Here is a 15,617-nt window from a genome sequence, read left to right as displayed (position 1 = left end):
TGTGTAGTCTGGTTATAAGCCTGCGTGGTGATGGTGATTGAAGTATGTTCTCCAGGGCTAACAATGAGGGCGGGGGAGCTGGGAAATCACTGTGCAGTGCGCGGCAGGCAGCCCTTACTTTGTGATAGAGAAATGTTTCCCTGAATGGTACCCTCTGTCCCTCCTCCGCCACCGGGGGTCTCTAAAGATATCCCCTGGATAGAGGTCCGCAAACGTGTGAAGTTTCATCTTCTGCGCAACCTTTGTACTAATCTCATCCTTGACATTTGGTAGCATTGGATTTTGGGCTAAGGGAATTGAATGGGCATACAATATCGGGGTTCCCGCCCGCCTCCGCAACCCATCCCAAGCCCATCTTAACGTTTCGGGAGTGTCTATATCGTCTGTGGGTCGTCGATACGTCTGATACACCGCTACTTGTAAGGGAACCGGTGCTACTGCATCCCTCTTCACAGCCACATGAGGCTGAAAGGGTGCCGGGTGGACCCAATGATGTAAGAATTGTGCTTGTGCGCAAAGTGCATATAATTTCATGTCCGGGGCTCCCAGGCCTCCCTGCCTCAGCGGGAGAGACAATAGTTCCCACGATAGCCGCGCCTGGCCGCCTGCCCACACTAGAGAGATTAAAAATGATTGCAGTGTTCTAAAGAATGGTTGAGTAAGTATGATCTGTAAATTTACAAAGAGATACAGAAATTTAGGCAGTACATCGATTTTTACCAACGCGATCTTCCCTGCTAATGATAACGGAAGCTTAGCCCACAGAGCAACCTTCTCTTCCAGCCACGTGATGGCCCTAACATAATTTAAATTCCACATTTCTTGTAAGTCTCGGCTTATCCATATTCCCAAATATTTCACTCTCTCATCTTCCCACTGCAGCAGGAACTCGGAAGTTACAGCCTTGGTGTTGTCAATCAGGAGGAAAACCATTGATTCAGCCCAGTTTATGGATATACCGGCCAGCCCACCAAATTTGATGAACTCCCTCAGTACGGCATCTAAGTTCTGTGCAGGGTTCACAATATACAAGGTGACATCATCCGCGTAGAGCGATATCAGGAGACTTCGAGAGCCAAACCCTATCCCCTTGTCCGTGTGATGTTGTCGGATGCGTGCAGCCAGTGGCTCCATTACAATCGCAAATAATAGTGGGGACAGAGGACACCCCTGACATGTGCGCCGTGTAATCGGAAATGGAGTAGATACGAGACCATTCGCACGTAATCTAGCTGTGGGCTCGGTGTATAATAGCCTAATCAATTTGATAAAAAGGGGGCTAAACCCTATCCTCTCCAATATTCTAAAGAGATAGGGCCATTCAAGTGAATCAAAGGCTTTGGTCGCGTCTAAAAACACCACCGCAGCCTGCACATCCAGGTGTAAATAATGTAGAACCGAGAATACCGTCCGAAGATTATGGAAAGTAGATATCCCTCTTATGAAATCAGATTGGTCTGGGCGTACAATAACGGGGAGCATAGGTTGCAGCCTGTTTTCGCCAGAATTTTAACATCCACATTAAGGAGCGACAGAAGGCGGTATGACTCAAGGTCGGAATCTGGTTTCCCTGGCTTTAGCAAGGTGATAATGATTGCTTCACGCATCGTGGGGGCAGTATACCTGTCTCCTGGGCTTCCTCATAAACCGCCAGGAGTTTGGGTGCAAGCACCCCCGCGTACGCTTTATAAAAGGCAGTTGTCAGCCCGTCCGAGCCAGGGGCCTTATAATGTGGCCTCAACTGAGCTAAAGTAGCGGCCGTGCCGTCAGTATAAAATTGTGTCTCAAGGTCTTTTAATTTAGTCTCAATGGCAGTTAACGTAGTTCTGATGGCCTTAAGTACTCTCGCTTGTTGAGAGATGCACTGCCCCCGAATGACCACTTTAAACACCTCCCATAAAGAGGCTTCGTTATCAACGGAGCCTGAGTTGAGAGTGAAATAATCAGTAATATTGTTACGGATTTCCTCCTTAAACGCCTCTTCTAATAACGCATGTGGGGGCAGTCTCCAGGAGAACGCTCTCCGCGCTGCATCAGGGAACGAGAGACTCAGGAGGCATGGGTAATGATCCGATCGCGTTCTCGGCAAGTGCGTCACCCCCACCACCCAATTTGCTACCTCTCGGGTTGCCAACCAATAGTCTAATCGAGACCAGGCCTTATGGTGTTCGGAGAAACAGGTGCCCTCCCTAGATTGTGGGTTTCGTATTCGCCAAACATTAACCAGGTCCCCATCTCCGAGTAATGCATTTAGAGCTTTTCCAGCAGCAGGATGAAGTGCCCTCGCTGTACCCTGCCTGTCCATATCATCATTTAAAACGGCGTTGAAGTGTCGTCTCCCCCCCCATAGAATCATTGTGCAACCAGTCGCTTTAATTTTTGCCCAGATATCTTGAAAAAAACAGGAGAATCTATGTTAGGTCCATATATTGCTACCAAGGCCATGAAGACCCCCCCCCCCCCCCAACGAGCCCAACAGGATAATGTATCTGCCTTCATGGTCTGTATGGACTTCCCTCTCCTTCCAGTCAATGCCACGTTTGACCAGCACCGCCACCCCACGAGAATAGTTGGAATAGACCGATAAGTATGTGAATCCCCATCTTTTGTGTTTCAGCTTCGGGGAGTGAGTAACATGCAGGTGGGTTTCCTGTAGCATACATAAATCAATATTATGCCGTGTAAGATAGGCATGTACTAGTCTGGTTTTCCTATTATCATTTAAACCTCTAATGTTCCACAATAGGCAATTTATACTTGTCTCGTGGGGTGTAAAAAGGGAAGGTGTGTGTCATTCCTGTGTCTAGGGCAACAGATGTTTGTCTTGGTTCTGATCATGCGTGCCATCCAATAACACACCAATACACCAGTAAAACAGTAAACAACATCCCCAGCCCACCACCCCCCACCCACACCAACCCCCCAATCAGGTTGAAGAATGCCCCCCAAAAACAACATTGTAAACCAACTAAATCCAGGAAAGCTCCCATGGGGCTGTATGAGCGCCGGCTTACTTCCCTACCTTGGCAGGGTGGCCAAGAAACTACACGGAGTCAAGCCTGCTGTGTGATAGAAAGTGAATTGTGCGACCATATAACTGTATGAAGAACCTCCACACCCCGCCAATCCATTTCAATCATGATCTAGTATCACACAGCTACAGAAAGCAAAGCGTCGGTGGCGCAGAACAACACAATTTGCACCCAGAGCAGCCCACGGCCAGTGTCCACCTCAGTACAAGCTTACGTGAGATGAGCGGCCTAAGCCAGTAGTAATGAACCATAAACAACAGCACTTATGAACACATAATAGCAGTGAGAGGAAGTCAAAACGGAATGGTCATACATTACTTCTCATGAACTGAGAGGAAATTAAAAAATGATTGCTTTACGCTATGCAGAGGACTACAGCCTATTATCGTCAGTCATTGTCACTTAGCTGGTGTTCAGTTGATTCCTCCAGTCTGGGACTTTTCTTAGCTTGTTTACCTCCCACATGCTTTGCAAATTTAAGGGCGGATTTGGCATCGGAGAAAAAGTGGGATGAGCCATCATAAGGCACCTTAGATTTAGCTGGATATAAAAGCGAGTAGGAGACTTGCGCCTGCAGCAGAATCCGCTTCGCTGGTAAGAACTTGCGTCTTGCTGCCTGCATTGCCGGTGTAAAGTCTAGATAAAAGGAGATGTGATTCCCTTGATGCATTACATTCCCCATTGCCCGCGCTTGACGCAGCACCACATCTTGATCTTGGTAATTCAAAAGTCTCGCCAGGATGGGTCGGGGAGTAGCCCCCACTGGAGGTTTGGGACCCAAAGCACGATGGGCTCTTTCAACCGCAAAGACTGGTGAGAGTTGTTCTCCAAACAAGACCCGCAGCATTTCGGACACGTACAACTCCATTTTGGAAATCGCTGTAGTTTACGGAATTCCTGTGAAGCGCAGGTTATTGCGGCGGGACCTCGCCTCCAAATCTTCGTTTTGGTATGAATGACACCCAGTAGCTTATCCATCTGCGGAAGTTGGTCTATGTTCTACCTGAAATTCGTGAAAGTCTGACTGCTTATTCTCCAGCACATCCAGCCTGTGTTTGTGCGCTCCCACTTGAGTTTTCACAGATTCCATTTGTGTCGTTAGTGTGTAATTTCGTATCAATGGTACGAAGGCTTGAGCGCATTTCGAGCATAAGTGTTTGGAGGTTTTCTCCTTGGTCCCCCAACTGTCCCTCAGTAGAGCCCCCCCGCCGCCATCTGATTCGGTAAGGTGGGTCGCCCTTCTCTGATCGAAGTTGAGTTTGGGCTGTTTGGCATCCTGTTTGCCCATGACTGAGGTGTAAGTGCGCACCTCTGCAGTAAAAAGGGGGTAGCACGATGGTCTCTCTGCACGCACTGCCCCCTCTCCTCGCGTACGGATCTGGCTTTTGTCAGAGCACCAGTTGATGCGCGGTGTATAGTGGCCCTCAGTCACTTCACGGCCTGCACCCTTCTCCGAATTTCCTTTGGTGGGGGAGGAACAGCATGCACCCAGCTCTGCGCAAGGGACACCAGGCAGCAGCAGCGCAGCCGACACAGGGGCAATTCAGGCTCTAATAACCTTCCCACCATCCACCGCAGGGCGCGATCCAGCTCCCCTTCCTCCTTCTTCACTGCATGCAAGCAGGTGCGGCACAACTCCTGCCCAGTCACAAACAGTCCAACCAGAGCGCGCCTCCTCCGAAGCTTCCTCGCACCTCGACTTAAGAGGATCATCTTCTCAGCAGCAACAACGCGCAGTGGGTGGCAGCACAGGGACTATCTTGCAGGGCAGACGCGCTTATCAGGTTAGCTGCGGCCGCCGCCTCTTGCCTCCGTCTGATGCTCCTCCTCCACAGCGCTCAGCTCTCCGGGGTTAATATCTCGATGCTGAGGCAGGTTAGGCAGTACACAACAACACCGCTGACCGCAGCAAGTTTACCGCTTCCGTTGAAGCGAGGATTGCAGGGCTTCAACTTCCTTTAATGAGCGGATAGATGAAGGATAATGTCTCGGCCGGTGGAGCACGCTCACAGAACGGCCATTCCGCAGCACGGCAAACCACGCCCCCCACTTTTGTAAATTTGATAGCGATATTAGAAAGCACTTTTTATGTCTTTTTTTACCGAAGAGAATTTTACTACACCAGGAAGCTTTTAGCCACTTATTTAAGCTTTAGACAGATGCCAATTGCTATGCAGTTTCTACTTTTATTGCATGTGCCATTATTAAATGGAAGTCCCTTGTTATGGTTGATGGCCTGGTCTATGAGAGAGGCTAACCATGTAGTAATAGGCTTCAGTTTTTAGATATTGTCTGCATGTGAATTTTGCACTAGTTGTAGTACCAATGTAGCAATTGCGTTTTTGCATATCTTCAATTTAATGGTATTATAAGATTTATTTTTTACTTGTATGAAACTTCTTTTAATGAGAAGTTCTTGCATTTTGTACCCAGTATATATTATAGAGTGAATTGATGTATTGTGTTTCATTGCAGTGATTACCACCTTGCCCGTTTTCTCGTCATCTTTGCTCTCAAATTCTGGTATATGATATATCCCTCTTTATGATGTGATAAACTGTTTTAGCCTCTAATGGAAAGAGTGAAATCCTACATTTGAAGTAATATAAATTGTATCTGTGTTTTTAACTTTCTTTTATGGATTGAAATAATGTGAATAAATACTGATTTGAATAACCTATTTGCTTATGTTTTCTTAATAGTTTACAAGATGCAACTGTGACAAATTATAGGAGATGCCCCAACAGAAAACAATACTAATAATTAAGGATCTATAGCATATACAGTGATCCCCTCCAGACTGTTTCCAAATCTTACTTGTTATTAATGTATGTAGTTGATTCAGTGCCTGGCTAATCTTAAAACATGTGTGTTACAACATACCCAGATATGTGAAATCCTTAACCTTTGCAAGAGCAAATGTACTCGTGCTAAATGTTTTAGATCTTGTCAAGTTGGTACCCAACACCATGATAAAAGCTTTAGTACGATTAACAATCATGTCCAGCTTATCCATAGAAGCATCAAAGTAGTTCATTAGGCTTTGTAGGCCCATGGCGGTCCTTCCCATCAGTACTGTGTCATCCATGTATAGAAGTACCGGAAGCGGACGAGGACCTATATGAGGACAATCTACCTTAGCTGCCACTAATACCTGTTCGAGGCCATTTATATATGGGGAAAAATAGGGGAACCCCTCTTCTTGTTATAAAACTACATGCAGATTAGTTTGTGTATCTAACTATTGCTGTCATGCAGGACCCGTAAAAAAATAAACAACGAGAACGCTATAAAGGGACTTCCAGTGGCACGATTCTGCTCTGGCTGCTATGAAGGAAGGCGGTAGAGCAAGCCCCCGTGATCACGCCAGCCCTATTTAGCAAATGTACAACTCAGCTGCGTGGGACAACGAGGACACTGTAAAGGGGCTTCCAGTCTCAGGATTCTGCTCTGGTTGCTGCGGGGAGGGGAGGAAGAGCAAGCAACCATGGTCACGCTAGCGCGATCTAGCGCATTCACAAACCGCTGCGTTGGAAGCACTCTGGCCAAAGGTGGGTCCATCCTGTGTCTGTCAGAGCCAGGTGGAGACTGGGCAGGGAAAGCCCCTTGGCTTTGTATTTTCCCATGGCTAAAATACTTTGTTCTTTGGTAAGGTCAACAAATCTGTCTTATTTGATTAAGAGTGTGAAGTGCTCTCAACAAAAGCACCATGAATCTTGTAGACCTTGTTTTGTATGTCGGGTGGGGTAGAAACACACTATAGTTGTGATTTGGGTCTTGCTGGAATGTATGTAGGGGACACCAGCTTCCAGGAATGCCCGCGCCAGGTGGTGCCAGCATTTGTGACCAGGGAGAAAGAGCCCCCCCTTCGTCCTTAATAGTGTTCTCAACCGGGCCCTTTCTCTAACCTCCCCTTCTCTGCTCCTGATAAATCCCAAATGTGGTGGATGGTAAGGGTAAGACCAGAATTTTTTCTTTTTTATCTACTGCATTGGGGTTTCTTAATGAAGAAATCCCGAATGTTGAGGAAGAACTGGCAATAAAGGTGTGGATGATGAAGTTTCCCCCTAACAGCAGGTGACTCACAGACACAGCGTGTAGATCTAACGCGGGTGCCTCAGCATCCAAACATCCAATGCATCCTTAACGAGGGGTGGCAATACCAACATAGCTCATGGCCAGGTCATAGTACAACAGCCAGATTTGAAAAACGTGTGAGGGTGCCCTACCCCTGAATAAAAGTGGGTCTGATCATGTAGTTGATTTACTCCTGCCATCACGTCAGAGGGAAAAAAAAAGGATTGGACTGCCTCAAAAGAGAATCCTTGTCCATCTGCACTGATGAAGAAGGCCTTGCTCACCAAACCAATGGAGGCATTTATCAGTGATAGAATCCAAGACTGTGTGGACTCTCTTCATTTAAAGTTCGAATGACTAATTAAGGGGCTACTCCAACCATTATAGTTGCGCTGTGGGAACATTGAGCAAACAATCAAAGAAATTAAAGAAGGCTTACCTTCGTCAGCTACATCCGTTCTATCTCTTCCAGGTCCACCGGCTGGTGCTCCGGTGCAGGCAATGGACTGCCCATCTAGCATTAACCCCACAAGGTTTGATACACAGTTACCTAGATGAGAGGCCCTTGAAGATAGGGTCATGAGTAATCCTCCAAGAGAGACAGCCTGCATAGGTATCATACCTTCCAACTCTAGCTCCTGCCTCCCTAACCAGGATTGTCTGTGTAGTTAAAACCCTGGCACTGTTATTGATATCCCACCAGAAGCAACCCCATATGTGGTGATCCTAGGAAACGTTCCTCCTTTGATCAGCTATATGTCTGGATCTTAGGTTCAGTTAAAAATCAAGGTGTCTTAAATGTCAGTCAGGATATATGGAGTTATTCCTTTTTACAATATGAGACTGCGTTCAAAGGAATTATTCTTTGGGATCATGGCCATAGATGTGGGTGGTTATGACATGGGCTAATCAAGACTTGGCTGATACCTTTGCCCTAGTGTTTCATGCTCGTCCCACTGACAGTGCGACATATCATCAGAAATGTAGCCATATGCAGCTGTTGCTGTGTAAAGCACATGGTAGCTAAGCAGAGAGTTCCCTTGCCCCCCCCCCCCCCCTTCCTGACAATTAAGTGGTTGTCACAACCGTTGCCATATTAATACAAGTCTAATAGGCAACGGGTCCTGAGGGTATCTGCCATCTCACAGGTGCAGCTCATGACCTCTAATTTTATGGCCATGCATTGAAGTTCTAATAAATGTTCGAATATCTTTTACATGCTTTCATTAACATTACATTTAAAGAGGATTAAAATCATCAATGTACGATTACGGTGGAAGGCTGATTTAATATTTACAAACTGTATAAAACATCCAGCACAGTGCAACTACATCTATAGTTTCTTTGGTTCTTGTTACAGGTCCTGCCCAGAGTGCCGTGTGGTATCTGAATTTGTGATCCCAAGCAGTTATTGGGTGGAAGATCAAAGTAAAAAAGATGAACTTATTGAGGCTTTTAAGCAGGGAATGGGGTGAGTAGACCATATTCGATATAGTTCCATCGTGCTACAGCCTGCTAATACCACAGGCCATATAATTAGTTGACCTGCAAGTTAATTGTGTTTTTTTCTTCTTCTCATCTGATGTAAATGATTTGTTTTTTGTGAATAGTTAATTTATTATTGTATGTGATGTAGAATTGTTACTTATGTAATGTTTTTTTCCATGTTTTGAAATGTCGTAGTGTATGGAAAGTCTTTGCCTATCTGGACTTATAGTTTCCATACCATTTCCAATTTTATCTACAGAAGACTCTGCATGACCACCTTGCAAAGACAATTTATACTTCTACCAATTTAACCTGCCTTAAGCATAGCTAGCATTTCCACCCGTCTGTAATTTTGCATTTCACATTCTGACTAAGTCAGATGCAATATTGAAAGAAATTTAAGGGTAATAGTTGAGTTGGAACACTTTTCCCTAATATATAATTGGAAGTGTGGCTGTGATTAAACAGTGTCTTCTGGAGGCTTGCAGATGATGAAAGAACTATGTCCTTTACTTTTCTGGTAACACGTGTGCTGGCTGTGGATTGAATCAATCAATCGGGGGATTTGTGTCTCCAGGTGTGGGGGGTGGGGGGGGGGGGAGGCGTGCAGCTCGGAGTCAGCCGAGGTTCTATCTGAAGGTGTGCATAGTGGGGGAGCGTTGGATGTTGATCAGGAGCTCAGGAGCTCATTCCAGGTCTTTGCCGCAATGTATGAGAACTCCCCCCACGCTCTGCGGATGCTTGTGGCTTCTGGGAGGTCAGCGGAGCGAAGGTCTCGCTTGGGTACGTGGAAGGAGACTCTTTTGTTGAGGTATTGGGGTCCGGTGTTGCTGAGGGATTTCTTAGTCATGAGTGAGTAGCTTAAAGGTTACTCTCTTCTCGACAGGGAGCCAGTGGAGGTCTTGCAGGTGCTGGGTGATGTGTTCATGTCAACATTAGAAAAACGTACCCGAAACTACTTCTCACTGAATAGTGCTTACAAAATGCACATAGGGTAAACCAGAAAGGATCATAAACCACAAAGGGTCTCTCACACTTTAGAAGGAGCAGAATGCCCTAAAACTACAAACACTGATCTGTTAATAGCTTTCATATGGAACATCAGTATGGCATAAAATCAGAAGTTTTGCGTAAAATAATACGCCTAATGAAACCCTTCACTAGTACTAAAGCAGCCTTGTGAGTTTAAAACATTAAGTCACAGGAGGACATGTGCTCAGAGAAGAAACTGTAACAATGTCTTGCATGACACTTTCATCCTCACTGATAATGAGTCCTAACCAGTGTGAGCCTGCAGCATAGTTTTAAAATGAATACCTAGGTAAATGGGACAACCTCCCGGCCTTTTGAGATCCAGAGGGGCACGGGACGGGGATGCCTGCTTTCGCCCCTTCTCTTCGCACTTTACGTGGAGCCCCTAACACAAAAGATCGGGGACAATCCCGACATCTTAGGCATCCCATTCGGAGGAGAGAGACATTTTTTTTTTTTTTTTTTTTAGATTTGAACAACTTTTTTGGTTTCCTCAAGATTACAACTTCCGTCACCATCAGTACACTGCATAACATAGCAATATCCACAGATGCTTCGAAGAGGCTCCGACATAGGAAGCCGTGAGACAGATATCTACAGAGTACCAATGGACAAATCTAACACGTGTCACCTGGAAGTGTTCCGGTTGTGGCGTCGTCCATAATCCTGTTATTAGGTCTTCATCAATCTTGCCGCACCCCGCTCAACCAGCAGTTCCTTAGTTAGTCCACCTCTATGGAGGCGAGGAACCGCACAGTACCAATATCGAAGAGCAACAATGTGTGGGTGCAACACCTAGGAGAGTCCATTATCTTCAATATTGTACAATCGATGTCTCAGTGAATTCGCTTTATCCACACCAATCTTAAAAAAACAACAAAAAAAACAATTCCCTCTTCCCAGCCACTACCCCCAACCCAAATGCCCCCCCCATCCCTCCCCCCTCACTGCCGGGTCACTGGAACTCAAGGTTTGTATATCTAAGTACTCACACGGGGCCACCTGCGATCTCCCTATCTTGACCTGGGGTTTCCCCCTCTCCAATGGACATTCCAGCTGTACTGGATATAGTGACTTGGGAGGCCTGTCCCGCTATTTCCTGCATCATTACCCCCATGCTAGTAGCACCTCAGGCAACTTGGGGTCTCTCCTGGTGTTCCGTATGTGCCCCTCCTCGGCTAGGGCCCATTCCCGTAAATCTGACCCCCACTTTGCCAATACAGGTCCTTGCTGCGTCAACCAGTGGATTGCTATACGCCTTTTGGCTATCACTAGCCCCAGGACCAGAAACCGCCTGCTTATCTTGCGTTTCGAGTCTCGCGGAATCAAGCCCAGTAAACCTACACGGGGATCCAATGCAATCGTCCAACCGGTTATCCTGGTCAGTTCTCCAATAACCGCCCCCCAGTACGTCCGGATCACTGGGCACATCCAAACCATATGCAAAAAATCTGCTGGATCACCACGACATCTGGGACAGTGGGGGTCCCTGGAGCCATCAATGGCGTGCAACCTTCTAGGGGATAGGTATGTCATGTGTATTATGTTGTACTGGATTTGCTTAAAGCGATTGCTCACTGCCACCTTCCGCACACTTTCGTGGATTCACACCCAGTCTCGCGGTGCAAGCTCCTGCGGGCACACCTGCTGCCATTTTTCTTCAATTTTTAGGGGGCCGGTCTTTTTATCATCCCTTAACGCCTTATAGAGGTGAGTAACACAGTTTTGCCCTCCCGTCATGGCTATCATAGTGACCAAAGTCTGGGTGTGACCCGGGGCCTCCGGAAACGTTGGCCACAATTGTCGTGCTGTTGCTGCTATTTTTGCATAGTGCAGAAACTGCCCTGCTCCCAACTCAAAGGCGGTCATTGCCTCCTGATACGTAATAAATTTATCGTCTGGGTACAGGTCGGCCAACATCAGGCAGCCCACTGACTTCCACGCCTCTGTTGACATTACTTGTTCAATCTGCGCAAAGGGCGGCATCTGCCAGAGGTCCGCCTCCGGGGCAAAAGGTCTATCTTGAATAATTTTACGTACCACTCTGTTCCAAACTGCCGCCCCGTGCACCAGAGGCGGGTCCAGCCCCCCAGCCCGCCACAACAAAGCCCCGAGCTGTCGGTCCCCGTACGTACCCGCCAGCAGGGACCTCTCCCAAGAGGGATCCGCGTCCAACCAGGCCATGGCATGTTGCAATTGCGATGCAAAGTAGTAGAGCTCTAGATCCGGAATCTCCAAACCCCCTCTACCCCAGCTACGTTTCAGGACTTCCAAACTAACCCTGCATCGCTTCCTATTCCATAGCAGTTGGACCAGGAGTGAATCGAGTTCCCGAAAAACCCGGTGTGGAATTTCGAAAAATGACCCTTGCATGGTATAGAGGCATCGGGGCAGGACTACCATCTTTATGAGTGCAATCTTTCCCATCAGGGAAAGGTTAAGAGTATTCCAAAAGGTAATACTACTCTGTAACCCCCGGATGATCCTCCCCATATTACGCTGATAGAACCCTTCCTCGGACCTAGCAAGCCATATCCCTAAGTATCGGATCGTGTCCTCCGCCCAAGGAAGTTCCAGCTCTGGTCGCTGGTCCGCCTCCCAGTCGATCTTGGATTCAATCGAGTAGAGCTGTGACTTTGCTCTGTTAATATAGAGTCCGGAGGCGTCAGCGAATTTGGCCAGCGCTGTTAACAGTATCAGCAGTGATTGGGTCGGTCGACTCAGGTATATTAACGCATCGTCGGCGTACAGTGACACCACATGCTCAGTGTTCCCCACCCGTATGCCCTGTCCCTTGAGTATCCTGCGCAAGGGGCACGCCAACGGCTCCATTGCCAGGGCAAACAGCAATGGGGAAAGCGGGCAGCCCTGCCGCGTTCCCCTCTCTATGGTAAATGCATCCGACACGTATCGACCCGTACGGACCCGTGCCATCGGCCGAGCATACAATAACTGGATCCAATTAACAAATCCTGCCCCCAAGCCCATCTTAAGCAGAACCTGCCAGAGATAATTCCATCCTAATGAATCAAACGCCTGTTCGATATCAAGGAACACTAAAGTGTTCCGCTGGGCTCGTCCCTCCACAGATTGCATAACGTGCGCCAGGCGTCGGATATTCCTCAGAGTATTTCTACCCGGTATAAAGCCGGACTGATCATCATGGACCAGCCGCCGAAGATAAGGGAGGAGCCTGGACGCCAACACCTGACTGATAATTTTAAGATCCACATTCAGCATAGAAATGGGCCTGTAAGAGCCAGGAAGGAGGGGGTCCTTCCCAGGTTTGGGGATCATTACAATCAACGCTTCCCGCATGGAGTCCGGGAGCACACTGCGTGTCCCGGCCTCCAACATGATTTCTAGTAATTTGGGGACCAGCAGTCCACCGAACTCTTTATAAAGCTCGGCGGATATGCCGTCCATTCCCGGGGATTTTGCAGTTTTTAGGTGGGCGATAGCTGCCCGTATTTCTTCCCCCCTGAGGGGGCCTCCCAGTGCGTCCCGGTCTTCTACGTCTATGCTGGGCAGGTCCATCCCAACCAAATAGGCCTCCACCGCCTCAGGGGCCGAGGGGGATTGCGACTCAGAGTATACTTTACGTAGGTGGGCCACGAATGCGCTATTTATTTCATGTTGGGTATACACCATCTGTCCCAGATCGTTTTTAAGGGCCAAAATCGGGCGTGGTTGAGTCTCCGTTCGAATCAGGCGCACCAACAACCGCCCTGCCTTATCTCCTTCCGTGTACCAACGACGCCTACTCTCAGTTCTAATATATTTGCCCAACGAGTCCCATAGGTCTCCTATCCGCCGCCGCACTTCGTCCCTTTCAGCCAACCTCTCCTTATGCATGGGGAGTTCAGTTTCCAACTCCTCCAACTGTACCTCCTGCAGCCTCAGGTCACGCTCCAACACTTTTTTGACCCCAACCTCCGTGGACCGACATATCCCCCCTAACCACCACTTTCATTGCGTCCCATTCAGTCGATCTGGTGCTGGCGGAGCCCCAGTTGATCTCCATATATTCATTTAACCCAGTCAGAATAGCGTCTTTATAAATCGGGTCGCCCAAGGCTTCAGTATTAAGCCTCCAAAGTGGTATCTTCGATCTCGGTCGGGCCAGCGAGTATGTGATCAGGAGCGGGGAATGGTCCGACAAATATCGGGCTAGATATTGCGTCTCCGTTACCCGGTAGATTGCCGTCTGTTGAATGAAGAAGTAGTCCAATCTGCTAAAGGTGTTGGCAGCAGGTGTGTGGCACGAGTACACTCTGCGACTAGGGTTGTGGTGGCGCCACACGTCCAGTATGCCATAATTAAGTAACATGCGGCTCATAGCCTCTCTGACATGGGGCTTGGCATCCGGCTTGGGGGGGAATCTGTCGAGCTCCCCATCTAGGGCACAATTGAAGTCCCCAGCCATCACCAATTCCGTATCCGGGTCCAGATCCAGCACTCCCAGTGCACGGCTTAGAAACCCCCCATCGTCGCTATTCGGGGCGTAAACGTTCACCAGGCAGATATTGCATCCATCAAGGGTCCCCTTCACCGCAACGAATCTACCCTCTGGATCCTGTGTAACATGTAGGGCCTGGAAGGGGACTCCCTGTGCCACCCATATTAGTGCACCCCGGGCAAACCCTGAGTAGGATGCGGCAAAGAGCTGACCCCTCCACCTGCGTTGGACAAATTTAAGACAGTCTCCCCATAAGTGGGTTTCCTGGAGTAGAGCTACACTGACCCCATATTGCCTTGGGTATGATGCTACCCGGATCCGTTTCACCCTACTATTGAGCCCCCGCACGTTCTACGTAATTAGTTTGTAACTCTGAGTATCCCCTGCCATAAGTGAACATTTGTCGGCATCCTAGCTCCCCGCCTGTAGTGCGTGGACCCCCCTTCAATGCCATACCTTGCCCCCGCCCGAGACCCAAGACTATGATCCCCTATGTGCCAACATGAACCTGACCCGGCAGCAACCCCAACAAACTCCCAACTGTAAATCCCAACTCCCCCCACCCACAGGCGGTAGCCCTTCATTCTCATAACCGATCCCGGTCCGAGGACTCAGAACCCTGCCCCAAAGCTCCTCCCACCCCTCAAGATATCGCTCTCAACTTAACAGAACAAAAGCAGTTACAACTTCACTTGGTCAACCAAATCCTCTTGACCTTCTCACCCTCCAATAACTCTGTGAATCAGCCGACTGCCTGGCACCGTGCAACCCCGCCCGACCAAGGTCTAGCCAGGCCACCTCGGCACTCCACAGCCGGCACACCTAACCAGCGAGTAGGCGGAATACAGTACCTCCCTCCAGCAAGTCTCAACCCCCCCCCCCCCTCCCACTAGTTCAGAGGACTCCATGTTCGTGCTTCAACGTCTCCCAGGAAAGCCAAGTGCCCGGCGGGCCAAACCCAGTACTCAGTGTCCATGTTGATCTATCTCAGAGGCACAGCGTCAGGGTTCTCCCTCACTTGTGTTCGGAGCCTACCATGTCTGGGCGGGCCGGTGGCACCCTCCAGGTCCGACTGTGTTTCCTGAACCAGACAGAGTGGGGAGAACTGGTTCTGCATCTGGATGCCCACTCCCTCCGTGAGGAGCGTGCCATCCGGTCCCACCACAATACGCCCCTCATCTGCACGATCGTGGTCGCGCCTCTGTCATCCGTCCCCGCGGCGTTGCCAGCTCCGCTGTCAATTACTCCGACGTCCCTGCTCCTGCCATCCCTGATTTTGGTCCGGACTGGCCAGACCCAGCGAATCCATCCAGTCGGCAGCTTCCGACAGAGTACCAAAGAAGTGGACTTTGTCAGCGTGTTGGACTCGGAGCCTGGCTGGGAACATCAGGCTGTATTTGATATTATGGCTACGCATCCGTCGTTTGACACTCAGGAAATAGGTCCTTAAGTCTTGCACTTTTTTAGTGTAGTCGGGATAGATGTGAATGTCATGGCCTTCGAATCGAGGAGGGTCTTTAGCCCGAATA

General features: G+C 48.6%; 1 protein-coding gene across 2 annotated transcripts in view; it reads left to right on the top strand.

Moving 5' to 3' along the window:
* The window catches only part of MKRN2 (makorin ring finger protein 2), a 249,289-nt gene that overhangs the window by 176,527 nt on the left and 57,145 nt on the right, over positions 1 to 15,617 (top strand). For both annotated transcript variants that reach the window (XM_085624857.1, XM_085624858.1), the window contains exon 6: positions 8,470 to 8,580. In XM_085624857.1, coding sequence (XP_085480983.1) covers positions 8,470 to 8,580 — 111 coding nt within the window. The remainder of the gene's footprint in view (positions 1 to 8,469; positions 8,581 to 15,617) is intronic.

This window comes from Triturus cristatus, chromosome 9 (genome assembly GCF_964204655.1).
Source record: "Triturus cristatus chromosome 9, aTriCri1.1, whole genome shotgun sequence".
Lineage (NCBI taxonomy): Eukaryota > Metazoa > Chordata > Amphibia > Caudata > Salamandridae > Triturus > Triturus cristatus.
Note: the sequence above shows the minus strand (reverse complement) of the source record. Positions and strands in the feature narration are given on the sequence as shown.